The sequence below is a fragment of the Cygnus olor genome, chromosome 4 (assembly GCF_009769625.2).
Source record: "Cygnus olor isolate bCygOlo1 chromosome 4, bCygOlo1.pri.v2, whole genome shotgun sequence".
In the NCBI taxonomy this organism is placed as follows: domain Eukaryota; kingdom Metazoa; phylum Chordata; class Aves; order Anseriformes; family Anatidae; genus Cygnus; species Cygnus olor.
Window position 1 is genome coordinate 18381178 of NC_049172.1, and position 17205 is coordinate 18398382.

General features: G+C 35.9%; 1 protein-coding gene across 1 annotated transcript in view; it reads right to left on the bottom strand.

Annotated features, from left to right (window-relative positions):
* FGL1 (fibrinogen like 1) overlaps nt 1-16533 on the bottom strand; it is a 29269-nt gene extending 12736 nt beyond the window's left edge. The window contains exons 1-4 of the mRNA XM_040556955.1: nt 16516-16533; nt 11365-11441; nt 8204-8279; nt 2517-2697 (exon numbers count right to left, since the gene is read on the bottom strand). Coding sequence (XP_040412889.1) covers nt 2517-2697; nt 8204-8269 — 247 coding nt within the window. The 5' untranslated portion in view covers nt 8270-8279; nt 11365-11441; nt 16516-16533. The remainder of the gene's footprint in view (nt 1-2516; nt 2698-8203; nt 8280-11364; nt 11442-16515) is intronic.
* Between the last annotated feature and the right edge of the window lie 672 nt (nt 16534-17205).

Below are 17205 nucleotides of genomic sequence, written 5' to 3' on the forward strand. Positions count from 1 at the left end.
ATAAGTCAACCATAATAAAAAGGTCTTCTAGGATGCTGAATATGTAAATAAATAATATAAATAATTTAAAGTCAAACTTATAACTGCTTTCAATTTTATTTTAGTGGTGTTTTATTATATGTGATGCCTTGGTTTATGTTGTGATTTCCTCCAGAAGCATAAATACTACAAGTATATTCAAGCAAGGCTATTAAAAATTATAGAAGTTAAGACTCTCTAGTGCTGGACAACTAGAAAGCAACGCCATCCAAGAATCAGACCCCCAAATTGTATTTTCAATCCAACTATTGTTTGGGATTTTTTTATTATTTGAGATGAGTTTGGACCTCACTCCAGCAATGACAGGTTAACACACTGCCTTCTTCCACTGCAGAGAGACTAGATCACCACCAGAATAAAACCAACTTAAAACCAGTATTTTAGAAACCGTGAAGTCTGGAGCTGAACCTAACTCAGTCACAGTTTTGCAACACAAAGAATAGAAGAGATCCAGATATCACAATTGCAGGCTTATTTGTGTAAACATGGATGCTTCAGGGACTTTACAGATCGGAACTTGCACAGCTATTGTATTAAACAAGAGGACTGTGCATGGCAGGTGTTTTGTTTTGAGTGTCTTTATCAGTTTGGGGTTTGGACTTGGATGTTGAGCATCTTAACTTCCAGTTAAGTAAGGTCATTAAATTGCTAGCCATGTGTCCATCCGTTTCATGATTTTTCCTATTTTGCAGAGACATCCTATTTTCGAATGAGTTACTTAATTAGCAGAGTATGGAGAACTTAATATATGTTGGGATATTGCTGTCTTTTGTACTACAAAAGTCTCTAACATATTACTTCTTTAATCCCATTGCCTTTCAAATAATTTCTAAAACTCCTTCTTTAAGCTATTCTGCAAGTGGAATCAAGCTCTCAGCTTTCAAGCTAGATTCAAACATTAATTTTGGGTTAGCAATTATAAAACAATATACCCCAATATTAAAGGAATAAAAGTACTATTGTGATGGAGAACGTCTTTACTGGTGATAACACAGAACACCAAAGACATTTTAATATTCCTTGGACTGTTAGCAATTCGACCTAAGACCGTAATATGCTGCCAATTTTTGGCAGTTAAGCATCTTGAAATGGGAAATTAGTAATTGTGTACTGAACAGCTTCTACTTCTACATGTCAGTTTTCAAAATGTTCTGTTAGAAGAACACTGTAGATTTTAGGTAGTTGCATTTAGTAATCTCTCCGTCCTCTGAGGCCTTCCTGGTCATTTTGTTCATCTGCCTTAGCTGTATTAAGCTAAATCATTCGGGATGTAACTCTAAGAGTTATTAGGACAAGTATGTTCTACAGCACAACAAGAGTTTTACCACATTTAGTAGATAATTAAGAATTCATTAGGAATTTCTTAGATGGGAATGCTCAGAAGCTTCAGGATTGCAGAGGTGCTGTACTTGCAATTCTTTAGCATGATTTGCCTTTTTGTAACAGAAACCAGTTCTTTTCAACGTGCAAAACCACAAAAGCCATATTTTCCCCATAACCAGCATAGTCTGGAAATGGTTTCATCTTATGTGGAACAGACCACTAGAATTATCTATTGCAATTATTATTACTATTATTATTATTATTATTATTTGGTATTGTTAACTATACTAGCATCTTACGGTTAGGTATTGCTTTTTTTATAGTATTCCTTTAAACAGTTCTCTTCTATACTGAGAGAAACGTCAGTTGGAACCTTACTACTGTTTGCAGCTGAGAAAGAAAAGACTGTTTTTGATAGCTAAGCCCCTAAAATCCTTTTGGGCTTTGTATGTCAAAAATGCCATCTTAAAATCTATTAAGAAACCAACAGACAAAGTAGATCATACAGCTCCTGTGTAATATTTCCATCATGATATCTCACTTAAAATAAACAAAAAGTAAAAGCAAACCATTTTACCACATTCTACTCCCGACCACTTGAAAGGTATAGCTCTTTGTAGCAAGCATGGCTTTCTTCTGAGTTATCATAGGTGTCAGGGTGTCTGTACAACCCCCTGGTGGTAACATGACCAAGATAACCACTGACTTTATAGGAATGTGAGTATACAAACTCTGTGTGTGAGTACAATATCTGAAACTATCTTTTCTGAGATGATAGTTGCCTCTAAAATGATAATGTTAAACAGTGAATTATCAGTAATGAAATTTACTGAAGATGATCACCAACCAGATCAAAAAAACAGCCAGAATATCACCAAACTATTATCAGTTGCATTGCTGATACTGATTCTAAATGTATTGTTCACTGATTGCTTTTCAATTACGTGCTATTAATAAATAAATAAACCTCTTCAATCCAGATTTGATTTATACTATGTGAGATGAACACAGGCCTAGGTAACAGCTGAATACTGTGCTTTAAACAAACAATTTTCTGTGAGCTACAAAACAATATGTCAATGGGCTTAATTGTGCTAAAGCTTCTGGGTATCACTACAATGAACGGAAATGAAAAGAATAGCTTCATTTCTAACCTGAATACTGTCTTTTTCCTCCCAAGTCAATGGCACTGTTTTCATCTCCTCTGTCACTGTACTGTATCTCTTTCTTCTCTAAGAGCTGTATAATTTTTAACTGCTGCTGTTTCACACGATGTTCCAGAAGTCTCACCTGGGCCTGAAGTCGTATCTGCTCTCGAAAACAGTCCTGTAGATCCTAAAAAGGAAAATGCATCCTATTGTAAAATCAATATTTTTTGTCAAGTTTAACATGTAAAGAAAAAAAAAAACCCGAATAAAACATTTTTGTCTCAATTCCCTACAGACACTATTTTGACTTCCACCTTAGTTGTTACCTCTACTTTAACTGATTTAGTATGCTATAGAGTATCCAACCACACCGGCTTTGCAAAGAGACCCTCTCTTTATTGGCTAAGCTACCAGCTCTCACTGGAAACACACAGAGGAGACACCGTAAAAACACTATCATACAGATTGTTTATTCTCTATCACCTCATCATGCACAGAGATTTACTTCCCAGTGAGGCCTCCTACCAACATGGTGCAAGTTCCAAAATTTCCAGAGTTTTAAGGAAATACAGTCCATGCTGATACTTTTTCAATTTCATTGTTTATTTCCAAGTGCTTTTTGATTACACACTTCTTACGATAAGAATCTTAACATTGCCAACATAAATATTGTAAAGTTTCAAGCTCTTTTTGGCACACTAAATTAAATAGCCCCTAAGAAACTACAAATATGCATGAAAAATAAGAGTTTAAAACTGTAAGTTGGTATTGTGCTATGACTTATACTCCTAGCTTACCGTGCAGAGTAAGGGAGATGTGGTGATTGTAATACAGTGATACCTTCCACTCACTGCACATACTGATATATGACACAGGAGAGCTGGAATAACTGTTCCAAATTCTGACATGCTCAATGTACACAGAGCAATAATTTTTTATTTTTATTTTTTTTAGACTAATGGCTCTGGTAAGGCTATGGCCTGAGCTAGGGAGAATAAATTACAACAGCTTGTACAGTTTCAAATACATAATAAACAAATTTGATTTCGAAAGGGAGGGGAAAGCCTCTGGGATTTTATGATACATTTTACAAACGTGACATGAGGTTTTGTATCAGTAACATTGTGTCTGCAATTTTATATGAGCAAATAGTTTAGTAGCTACGGTGTTTGCATGAGAGCACAACCAGCACTGCAAAAGTAAAATCAGAGGGCAACCTTTTGGAAATCTGATAGGCAAGATCAAATATACAGCAGTTCTAAATTGGTACAACCTTATTCATAGGGCGACATTATTTGAATGTAGACCTGTAACACTTGCCATCCATATGGAAGAGCTGATATCTTAGAACATTGCCCTATCACGCTGAATGAGGTATAGAGAGATCTGAAGCAGCATACTGATGTGAAGCTCCACTGGCATCAGCATACTTTTGTACCAGGCTCAGGCCTCATGTATTTTCCATGAATACTACCATCAATATGTTTCTTGTCACTTTCTTGCTGCAGTGATGTTCTTTTTTTTCTTCTGTGTGAAAAGCTGGTACCATTCTGTACATTTCTATGCAGCACAGGCATGGCTCTGGTTGGACTGACTTCCTTGCAGTACCATTAGTACCTCACCACAACTCTAAGAATAAACTCAAATTAACAGAAATAAGAAACTGCATTTTATGATTAACACATATGGACTTTTTTCATAAGTAATTTCTGTTACTAGTTAAAAACAGAGCTTCTGCTACTGTTGAGAAACACCCATATCCTGTGTCATCCATCCCGTGTCATGACTATGGTGTGTGTTTCTGATAGAAATGTGTTGCTAATGTCCAAGCCCCTGTGCTTTTTGAACACAGAGAATAGAATTCTCTTTCAACATAGACAAATGAACTCGACAAGTTTCAAGAGAATACTGTATGTCCATGAGCTCATTAAAATGGTTCCTAGCCATCATGTCCCATTTGACTGTAATATTCAGTCCTATTGAAAAACGTGTTGATCACGCTTGCTGTCTTTGCAAACTATTCTGGTTAGAGGCCTCTGCTCCGAGTATTGCAGTGTATCAGATGGCTCTTTAAGTGCAATCTAACATATACAGTGGAATAAAGAATGGGGAATATACATGCGGCAGGACTAGGCAGTTTGTCAGTGACCTGTCAGAGGAAAAGGTTTGGCTGCCTCTGTGGGGCTGGGCTGCCCATGTCAGCCAGCTGTGTCAGCAGGTTTGTCTGCAGGCTCCAACTGTCTGCTTGCTACTAGGTCCTGAGAAGCCTTGAAGGTGCTTGACCACAAGGAGGAGCTGTAAGTGAGAGGCACAATTTACCAAACACTAAAATTTTGGAAAGGAACTAAAACAAAAGCAGCCAGTGACCTAATATCCCTAAAGTCCTATGTTATTTAAGAGTACTCCCTTGAAAATCTGTTTTATTTGTTGATAGCTATACAAGATCCCTAACATGGCCTCTTTTTTTTCTTTTTTTTTTTTCTAGCGGGGAACTTAGGAAAAATAAATAAATACATGCATGTACACACTTTCTACAGAGGCTTATAGGCTATTTGACCATAAGTAATGACTACTGTGCTACATGCTGCATATTACAAAGAAAGTCTTTCCAGGATGATTATTTTAACTTGTACCTGCAGCTTCATATAAATCCTTCACAAAAAAAAACGAGTAGAGCCCTTCTGAGCCATTCAGAAAAGAAAGTTCTCTGCAAATTCTCAGCCTGCTCCTGAGTGCACACAGAAAATGAATGAGAACTGGAGAGATATATAGTGGGTTAAGAAAGAGTGAGTTAAAAAAAAAAAGTTCTCAGATGAAATATTAATCTTAATCATAGTAAGTTAAGAGTTATAAAGGAGCTCCCATGCTTTTGTTTACTGAGGAGGTTGGCCTTTGTCGGTCTTACCTCAGTACACACAACTTTGGAGAACATGGTAATAAAAAACAGGAAAGACTTCAGTTATCCTGGAAATGCTGGCCCCTGCAACCAGGCCCCTGCAATGTCATAAGTAAGACTTCAGATAGGTAGGGTTTTTCCCACGTGGCAGGGTCTGAGCTATGAAGAGCTATTTTCACTTCTGGTTAAAGTAAGAGTCTGTGCATTTGAGGAGGGGGAGCTACAGGCAGCTAAGTGCATTTTTCTTCAGGTCTAGTGAAAATGCATTATCATTCTGCCTACTTGTCTACTGCCGACTTGCCTACTTGCCTACTGCCGACAGCCATTCTCCTACTGTGATTAAATTATATAGCAAAAGCACAGAAATTCTCCAAAAAGTCTTGTTGTACCTTAGAAAACCTTGGCATCTACCTTCAGTGTGATGCTAATTTATATACTGACATAAAAGGTCTGTTCCTTTTAATCAATTTTAAACCAACCAGTCTGAAATAGGCTGTATCTCTAAATATTATTCTTAACTTTGTATTTTAAAGTTACCTTTTCATTTTCCTTAGTTAAAAATTGTGAATTATGTCATGAAAATGGAAAAGTAACATCGAACTGATTCTCATCCTCTTTACAGACTGCACACTTGTTAGGGTAAGAAATAATATATTTGCATTATACATCACAATTTCCTGTTGCAAAAGATTTAAACTCATGACGCTGACTAGGTGACTAAATACTAGGTGACAATAAAGAAACCATGAACAGTACTGAATAAGTGCACCATAAGAAACAAATGATCTAACAGAATTAGTCTTGAAAGTAACCTTGAACAGTACTTGGATCTGATATTTTGCTTTCTCTCCCTGAGCCAGGTCTTCTCATTGCTATCTCCTGCTGAACCCCAGTTTCTGTTATGCTTTGCTGCTGAACAGCAACGCTGCAATTCTCGTATTTGGAATCCCGGACATATTTTCCCCATGGGACAATCCCAAGTTAGCTGTGTAACTTTCAAGGTGGATCGATGTGACTTTTAGATTTGCGTGTCACAAGATTGCTCTTTGCATGTACTACTCCACTTTGTCACAGGATAAATCTTTTAAAATCATTGAGGTTAAACCAGTGCACAGCTAGAGTAATACAGAAGCAAAAGGTACCCTAGGGTTACAGTGTAAGAGTTAGCAGCTATAACTTACTGCTATTCCTTTTGTTAGATATGGATCAAAGAAGAACAGTTATAATAGTGAAATACTCTAAAAAATGTGAATTTGATCATGACTTTCTCCAGTGGACAGTAGTGCCCACTGAAACCAGACTGAACACAACCTGTTCTCTCTGTTTCAGTGAAGCAACTGTTTGTACTACACACTGAGAAGCAATTATCTAACTGTTGCTGACAGCTCTGCTCTTGGACACATGGTTCCATATTTAAGCAGCTGCTGCAATTAGTATGTATTCACATTCTTTATTTTATTTCATTATTGTGTGAGCTATTTAGCAGCCAGTGTCCTTTCATTAAAACTGATGCTACAAATTAATTTAGAATAATTTATGAAAACTATAAAAATACAAACTCTTTACTTGAGGTGTTTTTTTTTCCTGTATTTTTAGAATTTAAATGAGCTTAAAAATGCCTCAAATGAGATCAGTATTTTAAAGAGATTAAATATGAAAACTTAGAGATGAACTTCAGAATGTTTCCAGTTCTCAGTCACAGAGTCAGCCACAGCCCATAATATTGCAACTAAAAGAGAAAAAATCAAAATAAATCAAATGTATTTCATTGTATTGCCTTTTTCTCAGTAGGTTTCTATAAAAATCAATATTATATATGTTTTTTTTTTCTCCAGTAAGCAAAGGTGATTACAGAGGCAGGTACATCCTACCTATTTTGTCCCTGTAGAGCTACTTTTCTAAACAAAAGGCTTTCCTAAGATAGGCACAAACAGTTATGCTTACCTAGTTGTAAATTTGACAGCCACTTCCACAGAGGCAATTATGAATCAACAATTCAGTCTCCCAGGTCCCTGCCAATTAGGACCTGAATAGTAAACTAGAAAGGACAGCCAAGACAGACAGTACAGGACTGGTAAGGTTACGACTACTTTAAGTGTGGCATAAATGTGTTTGCGTGTTTCTGTTGGAGACACAAAATAAGTAGTGGAAAGCCTGGGAAGCCAGAATCAAAGGAGCTGTGTTCATTGTTTCTCAATGTGAGCTACAACATAGTAACATTGCAACAAGTAAGAAAGTGAAGCTGTGGATCTTGTTTGAGAGGAAGTCCTAAGGCCAGGGGACCAGGTAGAAAAGGATAGAAACATTCTTTGTATCAGCATAGTACTGCTGCAGCCAGCAAGCTCCTGAGACACGAGCTGTGTTTTGCCTTTCTGTAGGTACGTTACTCAAAACTGAAGCTGTTATTATGAGTTAGCATTACCACTGAATGGAAGCAAAAAGTGCCTTTTCTACAATGTCCGTGGTAATGCATCATGTGATAACTTTTTAGTAAAGGTATTCTATTGCCTCCTTCTCCATGGTGGATCCAGTCACAAATGGACTGGATTCCTTTCTCCAGTGCTATTGCTCAGTCATTGTGTATTTATGCACCTGTTTTGTCGTTCCTTTTCAGAAACTTGTCTCCACTGAACACTGTTGGAGGCTATTTCCCCAGTCTTTTGCATTTGTTTTGTATTCTAATCTTTTCTGTCGAAGCTTTTGCCATCAGATCTAGCTGAGATACACTGTAAGGACTACAGAGGTTCTTCTTTATTTAGAAGAAACTCTAAACATAAACTTAAGGAGTAGAACTTACAGAGCTCGCAATAGTATCCGTCAGGCTAGCTGCAAGGACAAAATCAATCACTATAAAAATCTTCATTCTCTGGAAGCTGTGAAGTAGAGGGACAAATGAAATAGTAGTTAACTTAAACATTAAAGCTAAATATTTACACCTGACATCTTTAAATGTTATTGCGAATAATCAAATTAACCTATAATTATTTCTCTATAATTCACAAATACAACATATATTTAGGCTTCATTACAATGTATAAATAGTCTGATAAAATACACCTTCAAAAACCAGTAAAAACAATCCTATCCTTTTAGGCCACTAAGGATCAGAGGTCTCCAAACATTTTAGAAGAATTAATCAAGGTTACAAAATGACATGACTTACTGTGGAATAAGAGAAAAGCAAAATAGCCCTTTAAAATGTTGAGAAAATAGAAGAATATTCCTTGGTCTCTGAAAGTTGGGAGAAAGGACTCCGTTACATTCAAGTTAACTAAAATCTGTATTTGGTTAGCTGTCCTTGAAGTAAAGAAAATGTCTTGTGCAAGTCCTTTGTACCAGGAAAGGATGGAGGTAATAACTTTTCTGTCACAGAGTAATTTTGGAAAAAATGTGTAACAGTTATCAGCTTTTATTCTAGTGGTGACAAGGATGACATCTGTCAACTGATAGCTATGTATATTTTGTACTGTATGGCCCATAGCATTTTAAATCCCATTACTTCATAGGAAAATTATTGAATATGCCAAAAAATCACCATTGTATCTGACTGCCTTGCAAACGTTAGCTAATATAACTTCAACATTTTCCAGGATGTAGATGTATGTTTTTCAGTTCACAGATGAGAAACCAACTTCTATAATCACTAAAATATTTACATAGATTATACATAAATCAATTTTAAATTTTAAATTAAACTGCTGCGATGGTCAACTGAGGGTTTTTTTTGTGGTTTTTTTTTTTTTTTTTCAAATTTACAATATTTTCATTTAAGATATGCTAATTCCATTTAAACCAAAATATGTGTCCACTCTGCTTTTTCTAGTTATTAAACTAAGTCAGTTAAATACATGTTAAAACATTTGTGGTTAGATAAAGCATAAGACACATAATAGATTAATGATTCAATTTCAACATGTGCTTATTGAATCAACTTTATGGAAATTTCCACTCATATTTCTACAGGAATTAAGATGAAATACCAGTGGAACTTTGGCAGACTGTGCTTTTTACTGCACAAAGAAAACCAAGGTGCTTATGTGAAGTATGTTTTTTAAGTTTTTATAAAATCTGACAAATTCAATTTCATTTTCACCAATCTCCAAAAGCTTCATGCAAGAGTACAAATTACAGTGCTGTCGAATTGTAGGCTTTAATCACCTATAAAATACTAAGGACATTATATTATTTTATTTAAGAAAGCAATTTATTTTTAGTTTTATTTCTGAGTTTTGCTGGTTTGAAAGCATCAAACTTGTTGCAGAGTTCATGTTTCTGCATGAGTCTAGTTACACAGCTTCTTGCACTAGACTGGATGAAGATGCAAGGTGTTGAGGGTTGCCCAGTGCCCCATGTTACAACTAGCTCAGAAAGATTTTTTAAAAGAATTTTGGAAATACATAAGCAAAATCTACTGTTCAGCTGCAAAGCACTATACTAAACTGATGTCTATCTCTAAGGATTCCAAAGGGGTTCCTTGTAAATTATTTATAAAATGTTTAATGAATAGAAGGCGTGACCTGAAATCTGTTATTATGTCATACAATTTCTGAATTTTAACTTGTAAGTTTTTCCTCATGTTAACCAAATAAATGTTATATTATTTCAATTAGAAACTTACTAAAATTCAGTACAACAAGTTCTGCTATTGTTTAAAGTGGTGAGTCCTATGAATTTAAAGCTTAAAAGGGGGGGGGGGGGGGGGGGGGGGGGGGGGGGGGGGGGGGGGGGGGGGGGGGGGGGGGGGCATGCTGCAAGAATTGTCTGGCATTGAGTTTTGTATTAATTTGGATTTCAGAGGTTTTTGCCATGATAAAACATGCATTTTCACCTAGAATAGTAGTTTTGGCTGTTGCAGCTCTTGCCATCTATTGCATGACATTGGCTGTTGTGGGAGAGAAGTGACCAAAAAACACATTAGCTGTCTGGGCAAGCTGCAAATGACCTATCTTAGATAATTTCAGTCCTACTCCATGCACATCTTGAAAATGTTTTCTAGGAGAGAAGGGTCTATATTTTTTCAGTGGGGGATTCTTTAACTGTTCTGCTTAATTCTGCTATTTTCATTATAAAAGCACACTGTTCTTCCTCCAATTAATCTTTATATTCACGCTGTTATATCATGATTTCACTTAATGTGAAAGCTGCATTGGTTTTAAAAGGATTGCACATCTTATAAATACAATATTCTAATTAAAATAATAATCACATTATCAAGTATATCTTACATACTGTTTGGAACAATTTATGTTAGCAAAAAACAGACCACTAGTCACAATCAAGGCAGACCATTTCTCTTACAGTATATGTGAGCTACTGCAAGCGTGCTGCACAAAGGACGAAGAGCTGAAGAGTTTGTGCAGTTGGTTTGGTTTGTCACCTCAGGTGATGAAGTCGCTTTTCTATTTAAAGTGTACCTCTTTCTAAAGTAGTTCCTGTCGTGGAAAACTTCATGAGGGCCGCACTTGGAAGACAATGTTGTCAGTATCGCTTTCAGCACTCTCATAAATAAAATATAAAGTGATGTTTTAAATATATTGCTCAGATATCCTTATCCTGGAGTTTAATTTTTAAGAAAGGGAGTTAGTCAGTAAAGCCAGGTGCATTCTGGTGCATTATTAATCATGTGGTCAGTCAAGATAATTTGAGTTCACTGTGATCATAAGAGAATTAAGGGGCATATAGAAAGGAAACAACTGAGATCTCCATTTGGCAGACCTGTCATCCAGTACAGGAAATACACTGAAAAAGAGAAGATACAGAAGAAAAAAGAAAAAAAAAGAAAAAAAAAGTGAGGTAGGCCTGAAGTAGGAACAAGGGTTGAGTAAAGCAACATCTTTCTGCTGCTGTCATCAGGAAAAAAAAAAAAAAAAAAGAAAAAAACAGAGAGAGAGAGGGGGGGGGGGAGGGAGAGAGGTCAAGAAGCCTAGGGGAGACAAGGTCTGAAAGTAAATGGTTTACCTAATGTTGTTCCTCTGCTTCTGTAACTGCCCAGCAGGGAGACCAGAACGGGCAGAGGAGAGTGAGCAGAGCTGTTTCTGGAAGTAGAAATATTTGAGACAGTTTGTCAGTGGATATAAATTCATGTAGTTATCTGATTCCACAGTTGCAACGACAGGAGATTGATTCACTGAGCGGTCAGAAAAGTGGTTAGAAAAGCAGTAAAATATCATACAATAGGATCAGACCTCATACACGTTCAAAGTGTTTTTGCACACAGACTGAATAAACAGCTTCAGTCTGGGAATTAATGTTGTTACCTGATTAGTTAGTTTATTTTCCACACAAAGTTTCAAAATAGGTTGGGTTCAGTGACAGTTTTCCGAAACTGTACATTTATCTTCTGGTGATATATAAAGCTAAAGCTGTGTTTAAGGGAAACTTAAAATCCTGCTCTGGAAGACAGCTTGAAAGTCAATTTCTCAAACTAATTTCTCCACCCACTGAAATATTTAGCCTGGTTGTTACACAGCTATTTAAAATGCCTTATCCAGAAATATGCCTGGAAGGTAAAATAATTAAAAATGTAGGGAGAGAATACAACTTTCACACATAATGCAGTAAAAAAAACATAGCAAATACTGGGAAAAAACCTCACAACAAAACAAAAACAAAACCATCCAAGCCTTAATCTGTGTCACAGATGAAGACAATTGCATAACTATTTTGTATTGCTGATGCTAGTGAGTCCAAAGAGACAATATGTACTGAGAGACTTCCAAAGCTTTTATAACACAGTTTTCCCATTTAAAAGCAAACAAACAACAAAAGTTGTCCCCTTGTGCAGGGGAGACCCCTTCCCAGGAAAGCTTTCATCTCGGACAGTAGACATGCAGATTGATTATACATTAAGACAGACTGAGAAAACCTCACTGTAACATTTTCGAGTTGAAAGCACAAGCCTTTAATAATTAGCTGCTTTCTATTTTAGCAAAACTGAGGTTTAAGTGCAAATCTTGCAAAACTTTGAAATTTTATCCCTATGAGATTACTAAGATCCCAGTCAAAGATCACACCTGGAATGTGCATTTGCATGACTGTATGGAAAGATTTCTCCTAGAGCTACACAATTAAAATTAAAGGAAAATACCTCTGAATATTTTTGCATTTCTGTACTTGGGATTTCTTTGCAGGCTACTCAGACAGTAAATCCTATGGTCAAATTTCCACCAAATTTGATTTTTCTGTCTTTCAGTAACAAGTTACTGACTAGACTTGATGATACGAGCAAAACTCTTGTGCTGTGAAAGTACTGAACTCTCAGCCTATTTCCTTGTTCTTGAATTCTGGAGACAGCAAGCTATAAAATTCAGATGCCAATTTCTGTTTGCACAGTGCCAGTAAGAACTGCCATGTTAAAAAACACAATAATAATAAATGAGAATCTGTCTGCCAAAAGGACAGCTAATGACTTGGAAGCCAAACCTGTTTTAGTGATTAAACTCATGAACAAACTTTGCTTTGTTTTAATTAGGTAGTGCTATAAAAATTGAGCCAATTTCCTCATCTGAAAAATGGACTGTCATTCATGATCTGATCCAATTCTAGGCCTCAAAAGCAGCCCTATTCATCCAGCCATACATTATTAGACACTTAGAAAGTACAGATTTGAATAGGAGGTTTATTGTCAAACTAAGTATATATCATAGCAAAATAGCTAGATCCTACCGAAGCAACATTCCTACATCATTAGCAACATTGCACCAGTTATACGACCTTCAAAAACTACTTTTAATCCAGAAGTATAGAAATTACCTCAAATTCTTTCTTTTCCCTCACAGGTACCTAAAACGTTTACCTTTCCTCTCTGGACAGAACTCAAAGTTGTTAAATCTTCTTAAGCTGATGCAAGGAATTCCAGAGCCCTTCCCAGACTGCGATTGTTTTTGCTATTAAATTTTGTAGTGCTGCGGCTTACATCTGCTATGAGTCAGTGAGCAGGAATGTTACTGAGGAGTTGCAGCTATCAACTCTGAATTGCAACATAAGAAGGAGAAGATGGTAATTTTGTGCCTAACACAGCACTTCTGAAATAAAAATAGACCAAAAAGAACAAAGAATCATCCACTTTCTTTCATTGCTGTGATCCAGGAAATTGGTCTCAGCATGACATTCAGCTTTCCTGAACCAGAACCTAAATCTCTTCGGCTTCAGAGCTATAGGGAGCTTATCTGACCTGACTGATCTAGAAGGAAAACACTCTCAGACTATAGGTTACAGTTTAGAGCTGACAAAATATAAAGAAATCTGCTTAAAACAAACAAACGAGGAAACATAATACAGACAAAGCCAAAGGGAACAGGAAAAAAGGAAAAAGAATGCTGTTTGATGTAGGTATTTTTATCTCAATTGGAAGGCACCCAAAAACACAGTCTCAGTGACTTGGTTTGACATATCACTTTCTACGTAAGCTTGTTAGAGCCAGATGAATACAACAATATATTTTTTAAGATGTTATTTGTTTGCATGTTTGCCTTCCTTCTGTTATGCTGGCTCTTTCCAAACAGTTCAACAAATGAGAACTCTTATCAGAATGCTTCTGGATGAAGAGAACTCTTAAGGAAATAGTGAACAAAAGCAATAAAAGGAGTTTTACGTTCCACAACTATAAATACTCAAACTGTCAACTTACTTTTGAAAACTAATACTTGTGGAACACTTCCTTTAAATAATTTTTGGTGTCATATTTGGAATCTCTTTACCTGGCAGTATTTCTCTTTACTCATTACATTACATCCTAACTTCAAATTCTGAATTTCAAGTATTTAATAATTGGAATAAATTATAATAAATAAGATAAAATTATAATAAATTCAAAAGAAGTATGCAACAATTCATTTTTACTGGGAATCTTACTATGGTTAATGACTTTGGTAGGAGGGAGATACCTGTCGATAGTGGGACTCCTGACTTAGTTCAGGAAAGTATAGTGTGACTCACTGGGTGGGCTCTGGACTGAGAAAGTGGAAAAAGTCATGGTATGTTAAACTCTGACTGAAAAACTTTAAACTCTGAGCATTCAAACAATTTATTGAGGGCTACAAGTAGATACTCCATCACTTCAAGTCTTCAAACAAAGACGAGATGGCTAAAATCTCTGGCTGTTTTTCAGTTAAACATAACTGAACTCAGAACAAGAAATTAATATGGCAGCGAGTCAGATCTGTATTCAAGAGGCCTATAGGCTGCACATCATTGGAACGATTTTGCAAGAATAGACTATTAAATAGAAGACTCTTAAAGATTGTACAAATGGAAGTCATATAAGCACAAAAGGAAAAGAGAAAGGTCTTGGAGTCTTTCTCTGACCTATCAGATATAACAAATACTGAAAACTGGCAAATGTCATAAACCTCAACATGGCCAGTAATGACCTGGCTGTTCAAAGAAAACTTATTCAGATTTGCAATTCTTGGGAGAGTTTGCACAGAAGTAAAACAAAATATAGCAAGGATTGTTAATTACTTTTCTATCATTTTTTTTGTAAGTATTTAAAAAATAAAATGCTGTTCCTCACTTTTACACTAACTCAATATGTTTACTACCTCCCATAAGTACAGCAAAAACAGTTGTATTGAATCTTTGCTCTTTTGTGGATGTTTTAAAAAAATAGCTAACAAAAGAAAGCTGTGGTCTTTGTTCCCATTATATTCCAACTCTCGGCTGAGTACTTCCTGAGGTATTTTATCTGACAGAAGTTAAACAGCTTATAAAATCAGTAAACACAAGATAATGTGTTCATAATATCATCCTTTTCTCAAAGGAAATTGCAAGCACACAAAAAACTTTAATAGTATACTGAACATCTTTCCATGATAAGCTCTAATGCAGGTGGTTAAATGCTATTTAGAAAAGGTAAAGATTATTTTTTTTCTCATGTGTATGATTTTATCCAGGAAAGTTTTAGATCACCTTCAAACATCATGTAGAAATGTGGGAGGGTCAAAGATTGTACAGCCATGACACGGTAACTCAGTGCTTGCCAAAATGTTCTTTCATTCCATCTGTTACAAATTAATTTGTTTATGCTCTTCTCTGCATTGTTTTATTTTGTGTAATGCTAAGGATGAAACAGAAAACATGTAACAGTCTCCTTTCAGTTGAATTAAGTTCTGCTGTGTGGAAGAGTATATATAGATAAAGGACTTGCTCAAGATCTCAGTGCAAGAGCCAGGAAGAGAGAACAGTCTGTAATCTTCTACCTTATTTACAAGAACAGCTTAGATACCTTGCCTTCTCCTAACTGTCTCCTTTCCCTAGGAGGCTTCCTGTTGACCTCAATTTTTCTTTTGTTCTCTCCAAAGACGCCTTTCACCTATATCTACCTTGCAAATCATATCATCTCTGTAGAAAAGTGAACCAACTAATTTCTCTGCAGTATATGTCAACTCAGTCTTGTTTTCCATTAGTACCATCTCTAAGCAGTAGTACAGATTATATCACATAGCACCAAATCTCTACTCCTTTATCAGCCAAAAAAAAAAAAAAAAAAAGGAACGACAAGAGCAAATTTATTGGAAAAATGATTTAGATTACAAAGTTATTTAAAACACTTCAAAGTTATTCCATTTTCAAACCTTGCATTGTCATTGGATGTGCTGGGTCATCATATTTCACTCAACTACTTCTACAGAAAAAAAAAATGGAAGAAAGCATCTACAACCCCTCCTCTTAGAATGAACTCTCAAATGGTTGTACAGTATCTTTCATTCTCTACACTCAGAACCAAGGAAAATAAAAAGCTAACAATGATGGATTTAATCGCAAAATGGAAAAAAAAAATCTGGGGCTGGGCAGGGAGGCAGGAGAACTTTTGATTCTGGACTTTTCTTTATAATATATGAAGGGGTTCCTTACTTCTTTCATATTCTTGTCCTTTGATTCAGCTCAGAGGGAGAAATTTATGAGGTATTTCCAACCTATGTAATCATGCAATCTTTCCTGATTATGTTTTTGTTGTGTTGTTGTTGTTGTTTGTTGTTTGTTTCTTTCAGTCAAGCATGCATCTGGATCGTGATTCCAGAAATTTAAATAATGTGGAAGTGCCTAGACAATGTGATAATATACAATGACCATCCCATATATTATGAATTACAAGTTGTTGCTACTCACTTTTCTGAGGAATCTGCAGATATGCCTGTTTAACCCAAATCTGCCATTTCAGAATAACTGAAGTATTTTTTGTTTCTTTTTGGACTGCTTTTGTCAGCCAAGGAATAAACGAAGATGGTGCTACTGAACTGGAAACAGAAAAAAAAAGAAAAAAGAAAAAAAAAAAGATTAGACTATATAACTAAGAGTGCAGTGTATCAAATGCAATATTAAACTAAACAACAAACAAAAAGGGAAATTCAGATTAAACAGTGGATCTGTAGGCTGTTTGTGAAACTGGATCTGAAATTAGGAGTGGAATATAATTTATGACCTTGCTATCTTCTGTGTTATAGAGACCTCCTCTAAAATGTCTTCAAAATGGGCTCTTCAAAGTGGACAATGAAAATACTTATGGTCCTAGAGCTACAGAGAAACAGTGGTTCTCCTGATGTGTTTTGGTTGTTGTGAAATGAGCATGTTTAATAAAACCAAACCGGTTATGCCTTGTGCCTCCACCTGTCACTTTTTGCACCTAAGCATGATCTCAGTCACTAGCATTTTGCTAGAACACTTGGAATGTGCAGAACAGCAAATATTGCAGAGTGCTGAGATAACAGCCGTATCAAGTGGATTACCTTCTCCATCCTTACAGATTTGGTGAAGGTTTACAATGGGGATCCTGTCAATTCTTCAGCCAACATGCGTGTG